This window comes from Dysidea avara, chromosome 12 (genome assembly GCF_963678975.1).
Source record: "Dysidea avara chromosome 12, odDysAvar1.4, whole genome shotgun sequence".
NCBI lineage: Eukaryota > Metazoa > Porifera > Demospongiae > Dictyoceratida > Dysideidae > Dysidea > Dysidea avara.
In genome coordinates, this window is record NC_089283.1 from 23,994,774 (window position 1) to 24,017,330 (window position 22,557).

Sequence of the window (22,557 nt, forward strand, 5' to 3'; positions counted from 1 at the left end):
TTAGGGTCAAGATTCAGGTTTGGTTGATTAGTGGTGACAGTAAAAGCGTCAACAACAGACACATGTGTGGTTTGGCTTCATAACAATTTCGGAAAAGGATATATGGCTTCCACATAGGAAATGTATGGTGAGAATTTTGATTGAGAGGATCCAGCTCAATGTATACTATGTAGGGCTTGAGCGATACTGCCATTTTAGTATCACGATCGGCACTAAAGCCACTATTCACAATACTGAATAGTTCACGATACTTACAAATAAGTCAATCATAGCTGGTGCTACATAGTGTATTGCTCAGCATTCCTGCAGGAAGTCCTTATAGGTGACAGCAAACTAGCCACTATCATCCTTGTTTACAGTAACAGTTATTGTAACACATGCTTTGAGGTTGTTATGGTGGGTGGACTTTATCATTTACAAGGATTCTTACTAGTGTTGTTTTAGTATGGAGTTTTAGTTTTAGTTATAGTTGTAGCTAGCTAGTTTCATCAATAATTTTAATTTTAGTTATAGTAATCTTCCTTAATTCTTTTTAGTTATTGATTTAGTTATGGTTATTCACTCTTTGTTGTTTTAGTTCTAGTTCTAGTTACAGTTAAAAACATGAAAACCTTTTAGTTTTAGTTACAGTTTTAGTTATGTATGTACATCAAAATCTTTTAGTTCTAGTTATAGTTAAAAACATGAAAACCTTTTAGTTTTAGACACAGTTTTAGTTATGTATCTGAAAACCTTTTAGTTTTAGACACAGTTTTAGTTATGTATCTGAAAACCTTTTAGTTATGGTTTTATTTGTGCATAAGAAAACCTTGTTTAGTTTTAATAGTAAACACCAAGTGACTATATTTTATGTGAATGAAACTCTTGTTATAATTTCAGTACCATTTTTCCAGCTTAGTAATACAAAATCTTTGTATTACAAGACCTGTCAATTTTTTAATAATATAGATTTGATTTTAGTTATAGTTGACTTAAATATATTCACCTTACTAAAAGTACTTTTAGTTTTAGTTACAGTTAACTGAAACAACACTAATTCTTACCAAGTACTACATAACAAATGGATTTTTAATGACAGTAATGTACAGGCATGGTATCACGATAGTTAATAACAAAATATTGCGATATCGATACTTTCAAAATATTGTGATGTATCGCTAAAACGGTAGTATCGCTCAGCCCTAATACTATGGTGTAACAGTGATGACCTAAATATTTCAAGGAAGGATATTTTCAAGGTTGAGCAATACAAAAAAAATTCCATAGATCAAGAACAAAAATTTTCCGGCACCATTATTCCCCAAATCATTTTCTCCTCAGTATATTTTCATGATGTAAAAATTCAAAAATATGTAAAACCCAACTCAATTTCACTATAGATAAATACTCTATTTTAACTATTCCATTGCACTAGTTAAAATGTTTTGTTGTTCGTCTGTTAGTAGTTCCATACAACTAGCCCACACCTGATGTGATGACTAGAGTAACAAGTACACGTAAAATAATTATGAGCATCCATTACTAACACTGAAACCTGTTTACTAAGGTCACTTGTTTAAACTGGCCATCATAAAATCAAGAATTCATAATATACCTATGGGAGAACTCATGGCATAATTCCCCGACTATGAGACCTAGCAACCTGAGTCACTGTGTACTAAGGTCACCTGTCTAAATCAGTCTACCTGAAAATCCCCAAAATTGTCATTTGTGTACAAAGTGACTTTCCACTGATTCAATGTGGTCAGGAATTATGGCCAAAGGGTGACTGGAATAGACAAGTTTCACTGTACCAGCTGACCTGTATGTGTCTACAGATACTGAGGAATCTGGCATAAGTCTCTGGACACTCTGATAACCCATCCTCTTCTACCACTCTAGTAAATATTTGTACTATCCTAGGAAAATTGCAGTTGTTTTCACCAAGTATTAATGGGTTTTTGCTGTACAAGATGAGATGTGGTATTTATAGTTAGTCTCAAATACCACACCCACCTTTCTATTAATTTACACAAATAAGAGTATACACGTGGGGCTTCCTCCTTGTCTTCGTATACTGGTAGCCATGACAACCACGTGGGTAATACCGATTCCAATGGTATCTTATCCTCCAGGTAGTTACACATCTTGGTAACTGCTGCTATGGCGTTTTCCGTCGCAAGAGTTGAATCAAGATCACAACGTGATTCACTGTCCGATATAATGAGGGTCAACTTTGGTAACACATCTGTTACAATACCAACGTCATATCAGGCTAAACACACCAATACTAACCAATGCAGGTTTGAGTAAAGTCCTTAGCACAACATTGTGCCATTATCCCAATGCCGTAGACAGCAGCCTACAACCAAAAAATCATTTAAAATTCTAATACAATGAACAGCAGTACTTGTCTAACAACTGGTGTCTCATCACAGATATACTTCATCATCGGCTGTAAGAAGTACTGCTTGTAGTTGACTGCATGCTAGAAGGAGGTGAGGCTTGCGTAGCAAGGTGGGTGTGGCTACATCACATGCTCACTTCACTAGCATATTCCAACAGATCGTCAAATATACACAATGCCCATTGGTTACAGTAAGGTGGCTGATCATCAGCCTACATAAAACAAATAATGCATTGTCAGTGGTACAAACACAGTTTTCTTGAATGCTCATAATGATTCACACTCACCAACATAGCAGAAAATGTTGGTAGTAACTGATCAAACAAAGGCAACAATGTGGTCCCATGAGCCACAAATAACGAGTGCATTACATCTGCCACCTGTGGAGTGCATTAATTGGATAAATGGGATGGAAGGTGATAATCAATTTAGATACTCACCTTACCAACTAATAGTTCATTTGTCGAAGCCTGAACAGATTAGCTTACTATTATTGTTTAACACAAACATGACACCTACATCCTTCTGAAAAGTTGCTTCTATTTCATCATCATAATCATTATTTTCTCTAAACTCCTGTCGTCGCTGCTCATCCTTAAATGATGACTCCACAATATTCCTGAGGATTTTTACTACAACATCAAACTGCTCCACACTGAAAGAGTTCACCCCCAGCTGGTCTATGCACTATATTACAGTGGATTAGTGAGGGATAACTCTGAGGGTATTATATAGCTACACACTTTACACAATGACTCCATCATCACCAATAACACTTCATCATCAGTTTGATTACGGACTGCCTCCAACAACGGGTCGCACATGGTGTCCCACAAGCAGTGAACATCATCAGCGCCTGTGACATTGTAATGATATGATAACATTAGTATATAACATATCAAAAATCAATATTAACTATTACTTGTTATATACAACTAAAATCGTATACAAGATGTGATATATTACACCCTCAAACTACATTTTACAGGTCTTTTAAGGTCAGAAGATGGATGCACATACTGACGGACATACACAAAATCTAAAGCAACACAATGATCATAGATGATATACCTTTACTCTGCACACACCCCAAGAGTAGTGGGAGACACTTGGCTGCTACACTTCTAACAGCTAATGACATAGTTAAGGTGATACATTGTATCATATAGTGATGAGGATACTCTCAATAAACACAAACTTCAGATTGGACACCATGATCTTAGCTACCTGTGGGGATAACAATCAATAATGTACAGTTAGCAATTACAAAAGCCAAAAATAATTTTACTAGAAAGGGGGGGGGGGGGGGGGGGGGGGGGGGGCTCCTGTTGATAATTAAATTTTCAGAAAAGTTGCAGTATAGATTGGCATTGTTAGTTTTATACATACAAATATGTAATTGCGGACCAACCAATTTCACGGTTTTCATGGTTTTATTTTTGCGGATCACCGCTACCTAATAGAAAGCATAGAGCCAACCTGTTAATTTACAAGGATGAAAACTTTGCGGACAGCCAAGCAACCATGAAGTCTGCAAAAATTACATCCCTTGTGCATATATGGTAGCAGAGCTTATGATAACGTCCGACACCGGACAAAATCCGGTCAAAATCCGGTCAAAATCCGGTCAAATTGCATAGATGTCTGACCATAATGCAATTTGTCTGGACACAGTGACCCATCAAAGCACAAGGAAGGAGCTAAGGGCTGAGCTGGCATGCTATCAACAATAACAGTCACTTGGTTGCCAGGAGATAGTATACATTCTTACAACCCAAGGGAGTGACCACAAATGCACCATTGCCAACCCTCTGGTGTACTGTAACCACATAACAGTTGCAGTAAGGCATGTGACATCTTACCACTATAATGTTTATTTGCTATGCTAAGGTGGACATACTGGGCATTCATCTTCCACATGTCCAGTCAATTTTGGCAATTGTCCAGTCAATTTTGGCAATTCTCTGGCCAATTTTGGCAATTCTCTGGCCAATTTTGGCAATTCTCCAGCCAATTTTGGCAATTCTCCGGCCAATTTTGGTTTGCCAGGACATTGTGGCAGGACAACAGAGAATTCTTATCATAAGCTCTGTGGTAGTTGTTTGGCTTCATTAGTTTTAGCCATTCATACAATACTAAAGTACATTTTAAAGGTAAACATTATAGTATTTACACTACATTTTACAAAACAAATGCATAGCATGTTGTATTGAAATTATAACACAGATAAGATTCCCTTGTATGGCAAGACACCTTATGAGAGTCAAACACACCTTTTGTGTTACACTATGATCCTTAACATGGAAATTAACAGTATTGTAAATGATTTACATCCATGTACTCACCACTTCTGTATATTCTACAAACTTTTCTTTGAGAATTTCAACATAAATCAATAACAGCTCACAAGCTATTGTCTTCAACTCCAGACCCTTTGTCCTTATGGCCACTCTTTGCTATTATTAACGATTGCACATCAACTACATGTGATGACCCTAACCTGATCAGCTAGAATCATAACTTCCCAACCATTATCCTTACTGTATGATGTGTCATCAGCTAGTGAACAAAACATGAGAGTGTACATTACGTGTGTTGTGCTGTATGTACACGTGTATAGTGTCAGGGGAGGATCTAGGATTTTTTGAAAAGGAGGGCTAAGCTGGACAGGGACATAAGTAACTAGCCAGACATTAATAGATACCAAACCTTCTTAGAAGGCCCTAGTTGTAAGATTCATGTAGTATCCATGGTCTAGTTACTATAACTAGCATGCAAAGCATGCCAATACCTAGGGGGGTCTGGGGGCATGCCCCCACCCCCCAGGAAATTTTTGAAAATTAGGCCCTCTAAAGGTGAATCTGAGAGTATTTTTAGCAGTTTGTAGTACTATAGGCTAGCTACAAATGCCAGCACCATAACCCACAGCATGGGGTCATATTAGAAGGTACTGAACTGATACAGATTTTACATTCAAGACAAAGGTGGGTGAATATGCTATAGTTGCCTCATGAGACTGCAAATTACAAAAAAACTACAGTTTGCTAAATGGCCAAGTTGGTAGCTAGCGGCCACATATTATACTAAAGCTGATAAATCTAACCAATTACACCAACTAACACTTTTTAAATCATATAATTCATTTTAAAATATAACAAAACCACACTAATCACCTCTTATAGCCATAGTGGAAAACACTATTAATCATCTGAATAAAACAAAACCCACAATTAAAACTTTTGTAACTGGAGATGCGACCCACAATCGAAGCTTGTTTTAGAAGAACTTTTGAGGAAAAGGAAGCTATATTCTCCTGGAACAGAGTTGAACAATAGGTATAGTTACAAAGACATTATTTGTGTTGATGTGATGCATAGTTCCTGAAATAAGTCTGCTTTTGATACACTAGAAGATTCAGGGTTTTATTGGCCAAGTATTAACTTAGGGGGCATCTCCAAACTGATTTTGGTACGCTTAATGTCATAATGACGCTAACTTCAGACCCCCCCCCACCCTCCTTAATGTCACACTATGAAAACAAAGCATTGGCAATAGAAGCACAAAACGTTATATTCTTTACCTGAAAACATAGTCTACAAACAGTATAGCTGTTTAATCACGTCACTTTCTCTGTTCTATAGCTGTTTACACTATAACTGCTCTAATAAAAATTAATAACATCATGGGCTGAACCCCCCTCCCCCCTTAACGTCATTATGATGTTAAGCGTACCAAAATCAGTTTGGAGATGTCCCCTTAGAAAGGAAGGGGGGGGGGGGGGGGGTTACAGCCTCCTTAGCCCCCCCCCCCCCCCCCCCCCTAAATCCGCCCCTGAGTGTGTAATGCAATGCCTTGTTGTAACAAACCTAATGCACCTATCAATGTTAGGCCCCTACCCCCCCCAGTACGGGCCATGTGGGGATATGACACCCTGCAAGAGCAATAACCCCACTACTGGGGCCTAAGTGTTTGTCTAATCTCCTACCTACCGCCTATATTCCCCGAGGTATTCCCCCACTCCATGATCAACGCCGCTTCGCTGGCTACAAGTCAACGTCACGTGATTTAACTAAATATAGTTACACAATTCGATTGTTATAAAAATGCTTGTGTCACAAGCCCCACTACTGGGGGTAACTTTGTAGGTGAACCCCCCTATGGATCCTGTACTGGGGGTACTGGGGGTTACAATTGATAGGCGCATAATCTACCGGGGAAGTAGTCTACACAGTTGTGGTAATGGGTTATTGGGTAAGCAGTAATCCATTGCTCATGTCTCACATAACAAGTGAGGATAAAGTGGAACTTAACAGTACCCACAGTTCCACCTGTGAGACGTGGTACAACCTCCTAATCCTACCCCAGTATTTTCCTGTACTGACTCTTAGTATATGATAAGTTCATGTCAGCCACACACTCACCATCAATAAAGATTGTGCGAACATCCAGGCTGGCTGCACGTAACAAAGGCTTCACCACAACTGGGAGATATTGTAAAAACTGGTCTCCTAATATCTTACACATACGAGCCCAAGCACTGATCATGTAGGATATCTGAGGTAACAGGAAGTGACATCGTCACCTGTAGGTAGTGGGTGTGGCTGCTCACCTGAGGATCATCATCTTCCAGCTCCCACTGTTCAGTATGCACCTTCAGTAATAACTGCATCACCTCTTCTGTATCCTGCATGAACTGTAGAGGGTAGGGCTCATAGTGTGCACACACCATGTAATCTTAGTAGAAGTTTTCTATAAAATTGCTTCTAACCTTGTCTTTTCCTACTGCCATTCCAATTGCAGTAATGCATTCCACCGTCTTCCCAATTAGCACCTGGTCTTCTTCATTTAACACATCAACCATCAGACGCTTCATTACTGACATTATCTGATCATAATACTGTATGAAGTCTTCCTCTAGCTCATCTGCTACCGTGGTAACTACTGTGATCATCTGTTTCAATACCAACTTAGTACCCTTCACTGGTAACTATGGATACCAAGTTGTATATAGATGTACACATGTCATGATGTCATACTTGAGTCAACTTCTCTGAGACAATTTCCACTAGTTTACTAACTAACAGATCAGTATACTGAGTAAGGATATTTTTGGGGCACTTTTCAATAAAATTCTCCATGGCTGCACCAGCACGTGCCTGCACTCTTGGATTCGGGAAATCCCCCATGACAGCAAACAAAGTAGGTACAATCTGTTTGAAGGTTATGGTAAACTACTCAAGTCACTTAGACAACACCTTATCATGAAATTCAGTCCGGACAGATGGAGAAAGGTCAATCAATAATCGTCCAACAGCAGTACAGGTGGCATATCTTACTTGAGGACACTATTATAATAACAATAGCTAACAACTTCACATACACTCAAACACTTAGGTAACCTTATCTTGACTAAACGGCAATATCATGTCCAGCAGCTCCTCTAACATGGCTATCATTTGCTTTGCACAACCTTCCTCAAGTACTGATATTGCTTGTAGAGCAGCGTGTCTCTGTCTCCAATCATCTGATAACATTACAACAAGATGAGTTACTACTATCTATAGTGTGTTGTGTTTGCATACAAATTTTCACTGTGTACACCTACCCATGTAGTTCTGGATACCTCACGAGTGTTTTATAACATTATTGAACTAGATGGTGCGTGTATTGCAGTCATCTTCAGCATATCTTCAACAGTGAGCAGCAAATATAAAAATGAGGTCATGAGGTACACCTTAGCTATGTTTGGGACCTACTTGACATGGTCACTATAATGAGGTGGTCTTATTAATGAGGTCATGAAGTACACCTTAGCTATGTTTGGGACCTACTTGACATGGTCACTATAATGAGGTGGTCTTATCAATGAAGTCATAAAGTACATCTTAGCTATGTTTGGAACCTACTTGACATGGTCACTATAATGAGGTGGTCTTATTAATGAGGTCATGAAGTACACCTTAGCTGTGTTTGGGACCTACTTGACATGGTCACTATAATGAGGTGGTCTTATTAATGAGGTCATGAAGTACACCTTAGCTGTGTTTGGGACCTACTTGACATGGTCACTACAATGAGGTGGTCTTATTAATGAGGTCATGCAGTACACCTCAACTATGTTTGGGACATACTTTACATGACAACAACACATCACTCACCAGATTGTAACATACGGGGTATACTCTCCATGGCTAGAGGTAGTATGGACTTGCCCCCTAAACTGACAGCTAAACGACGTATCATATCCTCTCCAACTGCTGCATTGCTATAGAATAGTTAGTTAAAGAATACTGTTAACAAGTACCTATTGTATAAATTAAAAGAAATTTAAGTACACCACTGATTACTATATAATCACCAGAGATCACATTGACATCACATGATCACCTGGTACTATCCTCATCCTGTGATTCATCACTCAAACTCCAATCAGAATCATCCTCCAGGTCCATCATGAACTTGAGTGCTTGTGTCACTGTCAGGGGTAGGGGGTGGGGTGACTATGTCACACACATCACTACACTACAAACATACCAACAAGCGGCAAAACCTTATTCTGCTTCTTGACCTTCAAGGGAGCTAAAAAAGACCAAGAGGCATGTGGATAGAACATGGTCTATAATACTTATAGCATTACGTATTTCCATAGCCAGAGTATATAGTCTAAAACTCCATAAACATTTTTTGAAGTATAAATAATCTAGCCACCAGCTAGACCTGTATCAAATATGCCAGCACAAAAAAAACCTTAATAGGCTGGAGTGCTATGCCAGCATAATGCTAGCATAGTTTAATTTCATGAAAATAGATCGTTACTCTCTAATATAGCAGTCATTTTTGTAGTGAAATACTTTAATAGAGCATTCATTGATTAAAATGTTCCAAGATAATTGTAAATGTTGTTAACCTAGGAGCATAATGCAAGCATGATGGGAACACTGAAGAAGATAATGGATGAAAAATTTAGAAAGCATTTTGGCAAAATTTTGAGCATATTTGACTCAGACGTATAGCTAGCTTTGAAAAATTGCCTTTTGTCTATCTTCTTATTTTCTACAGGTAGGCAGCAGAACCACTTTCAAGAAGTATCGTGTACTTGTATCAATTTGTAACTTCTGAATGTTATATTAAAATATTTGACTGCTCTATTAGAGTATCACCTTTTTAGGTATCATATCTAGAATCCGTAATCTTTGATCAGGTTTCTATTCTGTTAATAACAGTTTGTACCTTGATAGTTTTACCAAGGTTTGCAAAAAAAAATTCAGCTAGCAGAATTGGTGTGTGGGCATGAGAAAAGATAACACCTGTACTTGTGACTGATTATCATATGTTCAATGCTGCATGATAACCTAATTTCCATTCTGTATAAGGAAATGGTTACCTTGTTAATTTACCAAGTTCTGCAAAACCATTTTCATACACAGTTTAGGTGGTAGGCATGACAACAAATCACATTTGTGAGTGTTTTACGAGGTGTTTTAGAATATCATGCATAACTTGATAGCACTGCAGTCTAAAACTGGACTATTGTCGATATGCTGTCCTATAATTTTAAGAGAATTGAATGACAATTATTTTATTCTAAGTACTGCGAAAAGAAGGTCAGAAGATTAAGAAAAATAAGACAAGCTTTGAAGGTTTAGATAGCCCACACTGGTTTAGTTCAAATTTGGTATGGAAGGGGTTCCACCCTGAAAGAGTTTGTACTGCAAAAACAATAAATTTTTCATCCCGAGCTTTAGATAAACTTCATGGAAAAAATTACAGATGACTCGTCTTAATAGAAATTTGAGCAAGTAATTCAGCAACACAAGTTACACTGGTAAATCAGTGGTGAAGAGTTGAGTGTGACTTCAGTATCATGTGGGCTACAGCTACACATGTTGCAAGCACATTCATGGATATGAAAAATAGTACTAATAGCAACTTACGCGTTCTCTTACCATTCTCAGCTAACAAGATCACCATCTCCAACCCTAACTGTCTCCATGAGTCATCGGTGGCCTCGTCACTAACAAGCTACCATGGTAACATCTTGTGGTACCTCATAACAACAGACCATCTACCAACCTTGATCATCCTGTCCAATACTCTCTTCAATTGTGGGAGGAGATATTCAATGTTTCTCTCAGCCAATTCAAGAAGCAACTTCAACATAGTGTCATCTTCTTGTAGTTCAATGGTTTGCTCCACTGTCTATGGCAGATACAAGACCAAGCAAAATGTTCATAGACAAACACTTCAGACAAAGTTACAAAATGATAATATGCAAGAGAAGATGACAGATATGTAGTTCTCTAAATATTCTAACAAAGCATACACACACTGATATTACCAGTGGCACTTCAGACACCGGACACTTGTACATGGTCAACACAAAATGCACTAGTGTTTAGAACCCCTGAAATCAGGACACCTCACTAATAAGGACACCTTGATAATCAGGACACTTGTCCATGGTCCCATTTGTATTAGTGTACAATAGGGATTGTGCACTAATAACGATAACATGATTATCATGATACCTATGTCATCATGATAATGATAATGAATTTTCTATTATCAATATCACAAGATAACAGTAAATCTCCATAGACTATTGTATATTAAAAGCAGGTAGATGGTATTCATATGAGTAAGATCACAATCAACTGTGGTAAATGCTGAAAAGGGCCAGAGATACTAAATTATTACACAAAACTGTGTTTGTATAAGTACTCTATGACCATATATTCATTATCGAGATAATATCATCTATCATGATAAAATGGTTTTCGTTATCAAAACTTATCAAGATATAGGTTTTTTCATTATCGCACACCCCTAGTGTACATGCATTTAGACCACTGAAATCAGGACACCTTGATGATCAGGACACTTGTCCCATGGTCCCATTTGCATTAGTGTACACACATTTAGACCCCTGAAATCAGGACACAATTCATATCACAGATACGTACTCATTATTTCTAATACAAATATTGTACTCACATCAAGTACTAGTGGTAGTGTATCATGAAACTGTGTCCTGAAAATATCATTGTCTGTTACTTGCATTACAAACGATATCATTGCCCTTCCTGCTGCAGTCCACACCTGGTGAACACTACATGGTGACTGATGGTGAAGAAAAAGTATTGACCTCTTTAGTGGAGGATCTCAGTGCTTGTACTAACACCTCCATGATCTTTGTGAGGTGACGTTCCTCTTGATCACCAAATATGCTTGGTACTATGCTATAAGGGAGAAATTATTACATGTGTTGTATCCATGTATTAGGGAGGTCTGTTAGTTGACTTTATTTCACATGTATTGTACAGAATTGACATCAACGATATATTATCATAAATTAATGTCCCTAACAACAAAAAATGATGGAGCTGCCTTCTACACAGCTAAGGTTGTTGGAGAAACCTTGTATCTTTATTTTTGTGTATCCAAGAGCTGTTTTAGCCCTGGAGTTTTAGCTGACAGTTCAAAGCACTAGCCATGTATGTGTCAGAAGACATGAACTGCAGATTAGGGTGCTAACCATTAATCTCCCTAACTAAAAACATTAATATGATAAATGTCCATTCAAAATCATAGGACAGCAAAGGTATAGTAAAGAAGTTTGCAGCCTACACCCCAAAATTCCCATACTGGTGCAAAAGAATGCTTGAACTTTCTCTCAAACTTATTAACACAGCTTTCAGCAGCGCTGATTTCTATATTCCATAGGGAGACATGCTAGACCTGTCATCACCCTACACACACACACACACACACACACACACACACACACGCACGCACGCACACACACACTACACACACATGTACAAACACACACACACACACACCTGATAATATTGAGAGCACTCTCGTAGAGTTGAGGGAGATTAACATCACAACAACTAAATAAGAAATCTGTCATTTCTGGCCAAGCAATGTCTCCTGTAAGTTGAAGACAAAACAACAGTACATAATATATCACATCGGTAGCAACACACTACATCCATATCAAGACCAAGAAGGAATATCAATAGTACAGTATTGTAAAACTGTACGGTTTAAAGGGACAGGCTTTCAGTCGAGCTCTATACATTTATTAAACAGGGCACCAGTAATTTCAGTGAATAAAAATAAAGCTCACTGTTCTTAAGAGTAGATAGCTATTTAGAAAGCATGAAATAGCAAAAGATTTTCTCCACCAAATGTGTAATATTTCACCTGCACATATCCGAGCAAGTTTAGCCACATCATCACATAGTTCCTTCCTCACAAATTCACTTGTCTCTTGTTGTAGAGCTGTTAACAGATCAGCCTTACAAGACTCCAGTACATCATGTGAGCATTTCAGTAGGGACTCCCCCATCTGGATGAATAATCTTCGTAGCATTATGGCTGCTGTCAAACGATGCTGGAGGACATACAAGTTTATAATTAAAATGTGTGAATACATTCCATACATCAAATTTGATGAATTGTAGCATTGTAGCTAACTACTCATCAAAAATGATCTGCTGATTTGAAGTTCAAAACAATAGGTACCAGTAACATGCTGTTTTTTATTAAGTTGAGCCAAGCAACAACTGATCAAAATAGGCTATTAATGTGTTCCACAAAGAAGGGAAGCGTTCAACAATATTGCTTAACTCCTGTCGTCATTAAGTGAGATAGCTAATTAGCTAGCTGACCATAACTTGTAGCGGCTCTTGTCAGAGTCAATTGTTGTTGAAGATTCTCGTGAAACAAGCACTACTGTATTTCATGACTAGGAGCAAGATTTAGGTAATTACAATGGAATTCTAAATAGTTGTCTTTCAATCAGAACCTTGTACAAAATTTTATTTACAAAATACTGATTCTTATACGTAAATCGTGTAGTACAAACTATAGTGTGTACGCGTTGGGGTAGATTCTCAAAAACATTTAATAACTCATGGATGCAATTACACATTTAAGTACTGAGGAAATTCCTGGATGCCAGACTGTGTGGCTCCTCAGACATTTGTCTAGTCTGCAAACTGTCTGTGGATCAAGTCACCACCTGGTCTGGGATTTTTTTTTTGCATTCAACAGTATTTTAGTAACACGTTTCTGACTCCCTGCTATATAGGATTTCTGTTGTCGACACCTTTACTGTTAACTTATCATCTGGTTGGCTGAAATGTTGAGAAAAAAATCCAGTTATCATTTTAGCTGTTTTTCAAGATCCGGTTCAACTTGTATAGAGAATGCAGTTTCCAATTCTCCTCCGGGCACCAACACTGAATGTCATTATTTCTCCTATCCCATTTCCTGTGCTGATGCTGTATGGAACTTCCTCATTACGCATTGCCATAAATGGTGATGCTAGCTCATACAAAAGCTAGTTTCCCAGCATCAAAATCCTCTCTATACGCTAATAGAGCAGTCACATAATGATAACATGCCTCAGGTAGGAAGCCACAGTCTCATTTGGAGTGGCCCTAATCTAAATCTGAGTAAAAGAATGCTTGCTGATAACTTTAGCTGTAATTCTGCTAGTCACAATTATGGCTCAATAGTCAATAGACGGCAATGTTGATTGAAGGGACAAGCTCATCTGACCCCCCTCCCCCCTCATCGACTGCTAGTACTTTGAAAATTAGCTACCAATAGCATAAGGCCACTCCAAATCAATTTCCTGTTTCCCATCCACTGCCTGCATCTGGTTACTGTCAGCTCTAAATGTTCCATTATTCTGTATTCTTCCATTATTTTCCAGTTATTCTTGCATACTGAGAGGCTCAGTAAAAGCCATCTTGAAACAGTATCAGCTCACATGTCAGCAGTGCTATCAAGTCAGCACAAACTTCATGTTTGTGATATTTTTGCAACTTGAAAAGGAAGGACATGCTTTTGTGCAGCTTTTTATAGCTGTGCCAGGCAAATAATGGCTTGAAAAGCTGCCAATCTCACAATGAAATAATGGAAATGGACCGCCTGCTGGCATGCAAATATGCCCGAGGTCAGGACAGGAAATAGGAAATTTATTTGGAGTGGCCTAAGCATCAAATGGGAAGGAAAACAAGGAATCTTACTGTTACCAAGTAATCCAACCTGGACGGGATCACACAAAACTACATAGTGACACATCACACTATCATTGTTTGCCTTTCTCTTCTCTATATAACTATCTCTGCAAGTTACAGAGTGCTGCACAATAATGTGAATCAGCTGGCAGTCAAGTACATCATAACAACTGAGGTTGTATGACTACACAGACCAACAGTACTGTACTAGAGTGTCTGATTTATTTAGTACAGCTATCACCAACCTGTTCTACTGTAGTCTTTGCAAACACGGACACTAACAGTTGTAGTTGATCATCCAGTGGTAGGGAGCGGAACTTCTCCTGGGAACACCAGTACACGTGTAGCATCAGCCCCATTGGAGCCAGGTCATCATGTACACTCACCTCAGCTTTATTACGAGTATCATTATCATCAGATAGTATAGCCTCTAATAATGAACTGTCTGTCGAATCCATTGCCAGCGCGCGAAGCGTACCAAAATATACTAAACGCCTGCGCGTAACATATAAAACCAGGCATTCTGTAAATTAATATCCTAATAGAACAACCAGTTCAATTACTGAGACCACTACAGTTCAACAAGCCGCCCTCACCACCACAAGCTAACCGCTCTTTATGATAGGGTTAGAACCCACCCATATAAGAGAAAAAAAGCAGTCTGGCTACAGGCCAGACAAGCTTTTCTTTCAGTCCCAAAAATCATTGAAGTTTGTCATCTTCTCTCCAGAGTAGAAAACATGGTCTGGCCATGTAGCTTTGGGACCAAAAGAAACGATTGCCTGATCACACATGCAAGACTAATGAGAACCTGTTTAAATAATTAAAAGCAACTCAGACTTAATTCTCTTCCCTCAAAAGTTGGTCCTCAGATTGCATCACCATGGTTACCTGTACATGTCTACAAATACCGAGGACTCTCTTGTAAGTTTCCGGACTGTCAATTAAAGCATCTTCCTCTATTACTTTAGTGAACATCTGTAGTAGCTTGGGGACATTACAATTGTCTTGTCCCAATATAATTGCCGGGATTATTGCTGTAGACAATAATAGAATGTCTAAAATACCACACCCACCTTTCTATTAATTTACACAAATAAGAGTACACATGTGGGGCTTCTTCTTTGTCTTCGTATACTGGTAGACATGACAACCACATGGGGGTACTGTTTCCAAAGGCACCTGGTTCTCGAGGTAGTCGAACACCTTGGTAACTGCTGATATTGCATTTTTAGTGGCGTTAGTAGCTTGTATGTCTGAGCATGCGTCTTTGTCAGATATGATGAGGTTTAACATTGGTAGGGAATCTGTTGAATAATTGTTTCTAGGTGCTGCTTTTAGAATAGCCAGATGGTGGTTTACCAATACATGATGTCCTTAGCACAACACTGAGCCATTACTTCAATACCGTAGACAACCACCTGCAAGAAATAACCAATTCACTCCCTTGTAAACCTTAACAATACATCAAGGAAGGATGCAGCTACTAAACAGTAACATACATTGTGGATTAGATACGTAGCTGAGTGATCTACCACACGATGACATACCTTATACAAGGAGTCCATCATCAATGTCAGGATCAGGCTCAATACTAACGACTGCCTCTAATAACTTGTCTGATACAAAGTTCCACATTGCTTGTACTGAACTGGGGCCTACACACGTAACACACACAATAGTTACATACTAATGCAATGAGACCTGCTTTAATAAGATATATACTACTAGGGCTGATACCACATTTTACAGCCGATACCAATATCCGATAGTTATTGTCTATTTCTGATACAGGTCTTCTAATAAACCAATATTAAATATTCAGCCGATACTTAAAAATTGTACCTCTTCTACACTAACCAATTTGAAAATCCTTATTTGAAGTCAAAGTTATCAGCCACCTGCTTAATAATTGGGTTAAGGTCGCTGTGTAATAAGGTCACCTGTCTAAACCAGTCAACTTGACAATCCCCAAATGTGGTATTTGTGTACAAAGTGACTTGCCTAATGTAGCCATCTGATTATTAAGATTTTAGAAAGTACGTACAACACAGTAGAAAGCATAGTTACTGGGTACATATATACAGACTATAATACAGTAGAGTACCTTTAACTTTGACACATTCCAGCACGCAGGTAAAGAAAAAACTCAGCTACTGCAGCTCTGACCACTAATGGCTAAAGTTAAGGTGATGACATGTCATGGCACACACCCACACACACGCATGCACACACACGCACATACACACTTATAAGGATACATTCATGGAATACAAATCTCAAATGAGGTCAGCTACCTGTGATGCAACACCAAACAATTAGAATACCCCTAACACAATTCCTTACGGGTTCTGCGTACTCCACAAAACCCTCCTTCAAATATCAAGCATAAATTACCAACATATGACAAGCGGTAACCTTGTCTTCTAGACCAGCTGTCTTAATGCCAAACTTTTGCTGTAGGAAATGGACTGATCACATGTCCAGCAAACACATGCTGATCACATACTGGTACGCAGAGCTAAACTGATCAGCAAGTGTGATGAACTCCCAACCATTGTCTTCACTGTACATTGTCTCATCAGCTAAAACATAACAACAAAACAAATGCAAACATTTAAGTATATACTCATATAACATTGTATTACCTACACTACACATGAAAGGCAAAGCCTTCAACAGCTGCTATATACATGGTTATAGTGATAACGGAAATACCTACACACCATGCAGGAGCTGTGAGTCAGGACTAGCACTGCATGGGAGGGCTGTGTTACGTTTGGTGACAATGTAGGCACCTTGAGCCCCATTTCATTTTGTGAGACAAGAGAGAAATGGCATTTATACTCACCACACACATCACTCACACTGACAAACAGACAGACACACTATGCAGAGAGATGGATTACTACACACAGATGGACAGGCACTACACACACGGACACTACACACAGACGGACACTACATACAGACAGTCATGCACAATACACTGACAAAAAGAGATACACACCAAACAAAATGACATGTTACAGAGACATATGAACAGATACACTTACAAACAATCAATGATAGCCACTTCAGGCTTCATCTTGGCAGCCTGTAAGACAGGCTTCATCACAACGGGGAGATATTGTACAAACTGGTCTCCTAATATCTTATACATACGAGCCCAAGCACTGATCATGTAGGATATCTGAGGTAACAGGAAGTGACATCATCACCTGCAGGAAGTGGGTGTGGCTGCTCACCTGAGGATCATCATCTTCCAGCTCCCCCTGTTCAGTCTGCACCTTCAGTAGAAGCTGCATCACCTCTCCTGCACCTGCATGAACTGTATAGGGGGTGGGGCTTAAAAGTATTCACACGTCACATGTACAATGCAATAACCATATAGTACTAAATTCCCTTCAAACACTCAGGCAGGAGCTACCATTCATTATTTGATCGATGAAGCATATTATTCAGCTATCCTGGCTGTAGTCATGGCTCCATTTTAGCAGTGAAAGAGGACTAGCCACTAAAATTTAATCCTGGTTGTATGCTGGAGCTAGCACATGGTGTGGAGAAAATACTGAATGCCTTGCTGCCATGTTACTTATGGGTTTTGTTTTCTCAAAAAGAGTTTGTTTAGCTTCCTACATCGCAAAATATTTGACCCAAAGTCCATGTGTATTTTAACGAGGGCACTACAGCACAAATCCTCTTGTACTTACTAGAGATGTAACAATAATACACATGCAGCTGTATTAGTATTATCATTGTTTAATACAGTGATATACTATTGATATGAGGTCAAACAGCATCAATATATGGTGTACCATGATATATATATCGACTAGAGGTATACCAATATGGGATTTTACCGATATAGGTCTGAGCAAAGAAAAAAAGCTGCCTGACTTAGAATTGAATCTTGGTCACTAAAACCATTCACATCTTTGGCCTAACACTTAACCAACAAGGCTACAACATCAAGTACACAGAAGGCTGAGTAATTATAGTACTTAAGTAAAATATCTGCTTAAAAGTCAAATTTTACCGATACCGATATTTATATCGGTGCACCTCTAATATCAACACATATTGTATCATTGCAACTCTTGCACTTACCAAATACCATACAATAACTAAATGCACAATTACAGTATGTGTACAAATAAAGCATTGTTGCATTTTTTAACCTTTTCTTTGCTGACAGCTAGTCCGATGCATTCGATGGTCTTTCCTCGTAGTAATCTGTTCTCCTTCTGTACAGCATTAGCCATCAGGTACTTTAATAGTGGCATGAAACGATCATAATATTGTAGAAACTGTTCTTCAAGAGTATCTGCTATTGTCGCAACTGTAGTGACCATTTGTTCCAGCACTAGTTTTGTACCCTTCTCCACTAACTGCGAGAGAAATAAATGTGCAATGAATGTGTTTGTGCATTTGTTCATGTGTGTTTGGTCATGTGTGTTTGTGTGTTTGGTCATGTGTGTGTGTGTGTTAGGTCATGTGTGTTTGGTTGTGTGTATGTGTGTTGTCTGTTGTGCTTGTACAAGACACCAGAGTACTCCCAAAAACCTAGTCAATGTATCATTCTATGCTGTATCTAATTAAGTTGTGGACAACTGTGTGTATGTGCAAGTACACATGAAGATGTTCTACATGCAAACACATACAGAAAGGATTAGTATCTCTTTCAACTTTACTGCTAGTATTTCCTCTAGTTTACTAACTAACAGATCAGTATAACTCCATAAAATTCACCATGACTGCACCAGCATGAGTTTGTACTCTTGGATTGGGGAAGTCTCCCATGGCAACAAACAAAGCAGGCATAACCTGTTAAACAGGGTCAGAGCACACTCAACAAACTGGTCTATCCAGCTCAACAAACCGGTATATCCAGCTCACCTTAGCAAGGAACTTCTTCTGTAGAGTCAGAGCAAAGTCATTAGCTAATTATACAACTGGCCAATCGCATTACAGGCAGCAAATCATACTCTATGATGCTAAATTACAACAAAACTGCTTATAACACTAGCAAAGTGTCTGTATACAAAGTAACCAGTCATCTGCTTAATAAGGTCACTGCGTAATAAGGTCAACTGTCTAAACCAGCCAAATTGATAATCCCAAATATGTCATTTGTGTACAAAGTGACCTGTCTAATGTAGCCACCTGCTTATTATGGTCATTGTGTAGTAATAAGCAGGGGCAGAGAACAGTACTCAAAAGTGTGTGTGAGGGAGGCTGGTGGGGGTATAAGTTACAAGATCATCAACTCCCCCCCACAGGAAAATTTTAAGATTTTTGAATGCTTTGAGATTGAATCTGAGAGTGGTACACGTGGATACTCAGGAACCATATTGTTCATCCTGCTGTGCTTGGCACTCGGTACTTGGACTTTTTAGACTACTAATGGTGATGGGAGATATGCAGTTTGGGGGACTTTCCCCTCCTAAAATCTCAGACTCACCCCCTAAAATTGTGAGTGACTGCTACACTATACTTAAGTTAAGCTTGTTTTTAAAATGGCACAAAAAAAACTTTAAAATGTTCTCAGATTTAACTTCAAGAGTGTTTATGTAAAATTTTTCCAGGTTAAAAATCGCATATGCGACCTTAAAATGCTCTCAGATTCAGTATCAGATCATTTAATTTTAAAATTCTCATAGGGAACATATACAACGAGAGCCCAAGTTTACCCAGTTTCTTAAATAGCATGCTTAACTAACAAAATGTCCTCTCAGAGAGTGTAATTTTGTAAAATATTCTAAGCCAAAATGGCATACACAGCCAGCAAATATACTGCCAGATTAAATATCAGAAAGCCTGATTTAAAAAAAGTCCATAACCATGAAAAGACCCTAATATGAAACAGCCTATATAGAAGTTTCTTGGAAGACTCCACCCATCATGTGTTATTGGTATTATATATGGAATGATAGTCAATACAATATCTTAGTGATCTCACACAAATTGTTTATTCACCCGATTCAACAAACACAGTGCACTACTAATAGCCTACATGAGGTGCACATGGTTGTCCTATATATTACATCATTATGTCATCACTATGTGTCATGCTCTACCAACCATAGGATTTGGCTCCACCCAATCCACACAAAAATCAAATCAACACTCATGACACAGCCTTAAGACTAATTTCACAACTATTTCAACTGTTTTAAATTATAGTGAACTTGGACAACTATATTTAGACTCTCAGGCACCTGGTCACCCCCAAAATTCCTGATTCCTCCCTCCCAACGGAGAAATCCTAAAGTAAACACCGGAGATATGAAAGATGTTTTAGAGCATCAGCATTACAACTATGAGTTCATCTTGCAGCACAAAAGGTTTTCACAGACACAAACAGAATGTGACGACAAGTTTAAAATCCAAGGCATTTCATTCAATAGGGTACATGTTCCAAACTGCATATTGTACAAACATGAGCAAACTGTAGCTGCCTGCAAAGCGAAGTAAACCCTATTATAAAAGAAGTAGATAGCATTCAGAGTTTCTTTGCCTTGATTTGCTTGATGACATATATGCAGACTTCCAGTGCCTTTCAGATAACATGGTAGAGAAGAAGCTGGGTCTAAGGTGTCGTTAACAAAAGAGGCTGCTTGTCTTACTAAAGAAATAGCCGAGCAGTTTTACAAAGATAAAAATTTCTTTGGAGATTTAGCTGACTTCATGTCCAGGTCTGTTAAGAAGTGGTTAATCGGTAGTGTTAGTGTGTTGTGCAGTGGTCCCAGTTTGTTCAGGTACTGTCATGACCTGACACTGTATCCGGCTGGAGGGCATTAATGGGACCGACTAACCCAGAAGAAGCAAAACAGGCACAGCCTGATAGGTATGTATAGCTAAGTTAAACATGTTATACATGTTACTATACTGTCAGTGTGTGTTAGTTTAAGAGCATTATTTGGTGAAGACCTCACTAAGAATGCAGTCCACGGTAGCTCTGACCCAGACAAAGCTAAAGATGCTATTAAATTATATTTGGTGATGTATCATTAGACAGTCAAGCAGCAGAAGGCAGGGAGCTAACTACACCACACAATATTAATATGTCATTACAGGTGATGAGGTACCAGGTGAAGATGCTGATAACCCACCAGCACCAGCAGAAGCTACAGGTATATATTTTGTGGTGTTAAGTTGGTACAGGTCTGGGAAGATGCTAGCTACCGTACGCAAGGAAATTTTGACGTCAAAAAATTTGACTGGACGAATTTGACGAATCGGTTTAATTCGTCAAATTTAAATTCGTCAAATGTTTATAAGCGCCCTTAAAAGTACAGGTTTTGTCTACAATTTCTTGATTTTCGTCAACGTTTTATTCGTCAAATCTGCTGAAGTCTGAATTTGTCAAATTTTTTACGTAAAAATTTCCTTGCATACGGTATGAAACTTTTTGCCAGAGTGGAACAGCCTTACTATTATTAATTTACTGAACCAAAACATTTTACTCTCCTTTCTATGTACATACTGGGAAATTTAAAGCCTTATCATAATATGGTAGCAGGGGCGGTAGGAAACATGGGCACTTGGGTACCCATAAATATTTCTGGTGGCGTGACTAACGGGTGTCAGCACACTGCACTATACATTACTGAAGAGATCGAGATACTCTAATAGAGCAGTCAATGACTCTAATAAAGCAGTCACACTCGCAACATTTTTTTTTGGTCTTCAGCTTTACCACTGGGCACCCATAAGTTAAATATCTTCCTACACCCCTGGGTAGTGTTTTCCAAGCATTACAGCTGTCCAGAGAAAACCCTCCAATGAAATAAGACATGTCATTCACATGTTAGCCATGCTAGGTCTACCCACATGTGCATGCACAATAGCATACTCCTCGGCATACTCACATTGTTATTGTCATAATTTGTTACAATAGTGTACAGATTATATTGTGACAGGTGACAGTAGTGGTGATGTACCCCCAGCAGCTGATACAGCTACCACTGATACTACAGACACTACTGCAGAGACATAATACATGTAACACACATACACTACACACATGTAATTATTATACGCATACATGACCTCATTCTATGAGGGACATCAGGATGTATGCGGAAGTTGCATCCAATCATAATAATGGTCACACACACACACACCCAT

At 38.6% G+C, this 22,557-nt stretch overlaps 3 protein-coding genes and 1 long non-coding RNA gene across 5 annotated transcripts in view; 1 reads left to right on the forward strand and 3 right to left on the reverse strand.

Moving 5' to 3' along the window:
* Positions 1 to 1,317: 1,317 nt before the first annotated feature.
* Positions 1,318 to 14,916, reverse strand: LOC136240406 (importin-5-like). 2 transcript variants are annotated; one of them, XM_066031382.1, is made up of 31 exons: positions 14,811 to 14,916; positions 14,670 to 14,747; positions 12,599 to 12,788; positions 12,229 to 12,322; positions 11,532 to 11,625; positions 11,381 to 11,485; positions 10,460 to 10,585; positions 10,333 to 10,408; positions 8,921 to 8,965; positions 8,774 to 8,861; positions 8,545 to 8,651; positions 7,786 to 7,910; positions 7,642 to 7,731; positions 7,423 to 7,596; positions 7,155 to 7,373; positions 6,996 to 7,079; positions 6,808 to 6,940; positions 4,887 to 4,945; positions 4,732 to 4,842; positions 3,568 to 3,613; positions 3,458 to 3,517; positions 3,130 to 3,242; positions 2,906 to 3,073; positions 2,827 to 2,856; positions 2,674 to 2,766; positions 2,524 to 2,598; positions 2,390 to 2,467; positions 2,275 to 2,341; positions 1,996 to 2,227; positions 1,802 to 1,943; positions 1,318 to 1,478 (listed from the first exon to the last, which is right to left on the reverse strand). In XM_066031382.1, the coding sequence occupies exons 1-31, from the start codon at positions 14,880 to 14,882 to the stop codon at positions 1,398 to 1,400; spliced, it is 3,255 nt and encodes a 1,084-aa protein (XP_065887454.1). In that variant the 5' UTR covers positions 14,883 to 14,916; the 3' UTR covers positions 1,318 to 1,397. The 2 variants fall into 2 exon arrangements, with proteins under 2 accessions (XP_065887454.1, XP_065887455.1); XM_066031383.1 differs by lacking the exons at positions 12,229 to 12,322; positions 12,599 to 12,788; positions 14,670 to 14,747; positions 14,811 to 14,916 and having other exon boundaries at positions 11,381 to 11,469; positions 11,532 to 11,617.
* A 576-nt stretch (positions 14,917 to 15,492) lies between these two features.
* The window catches only part of LOC136240405 (importin-5-like), a 64,928-nt gene continuing 57,863 nt past the window's right edge, over positions 15,493 to 22,557 (reverse strand). Inside the window, exon 29 of the mRNA XM_066031381.1 lies at positions 15,493 to 15,731. Coding sequence (XP_065887453.1) covers positions 15,508 to 15,731 — 224 coding nt within the window. The 3' untranslated portion in view covers positions 15,493 to 15,507. The remainder of the gene's footprint in view (positions 15,732 to 22,557) is intronic.
* LOC136240438 (importin-5-like) lies at positions 15,709 to 18,808 on the reverse strand. Its single transcript, XM_066031423.1, has 9 exons — positions 18,606 to 18,808; positions 17,673 to 17,755; positions 17,481 to 17,617; positions 16,934 to 17,009; positions 16,771 to 16,881; positions 16,686 to 16,721; positions 16,532 to 16,595; positions 15,975 to 16,082; positions 15,709 to 15,845 (listed from the first exon to the last, which is right to left on the reverse strand). Exons 1-4 carry the CDS (start codon positions 18,634 to 18,636, stop codon positions 17,006 to 17,008), a joined length of 255 nt encoding a protein of 84 aa, XP_065887495.1. The 5' UTR covers positions 18,637 to 18,808; the 3' UTR covers positions 15,709 to 15,845; positions 15,975 to 16,082; positions 16,532 to 16,595; positions 16,686 to 16,721; positions 16,771 to 16,881; positions 16,934 to 17,005.
* On the forward strand, positions 21,360 to 22,461 carry LOC136240441 (uncharacterized). Its single transcript, XR_010693797.1, has 3 exons — positions 21,360 to 21,459; positions 21,504 to 21,560; positions 22,350 to 22,461. It is a non-coding gene; the product is annotated as an uncharacterized lncRNA (long non-coding RNA).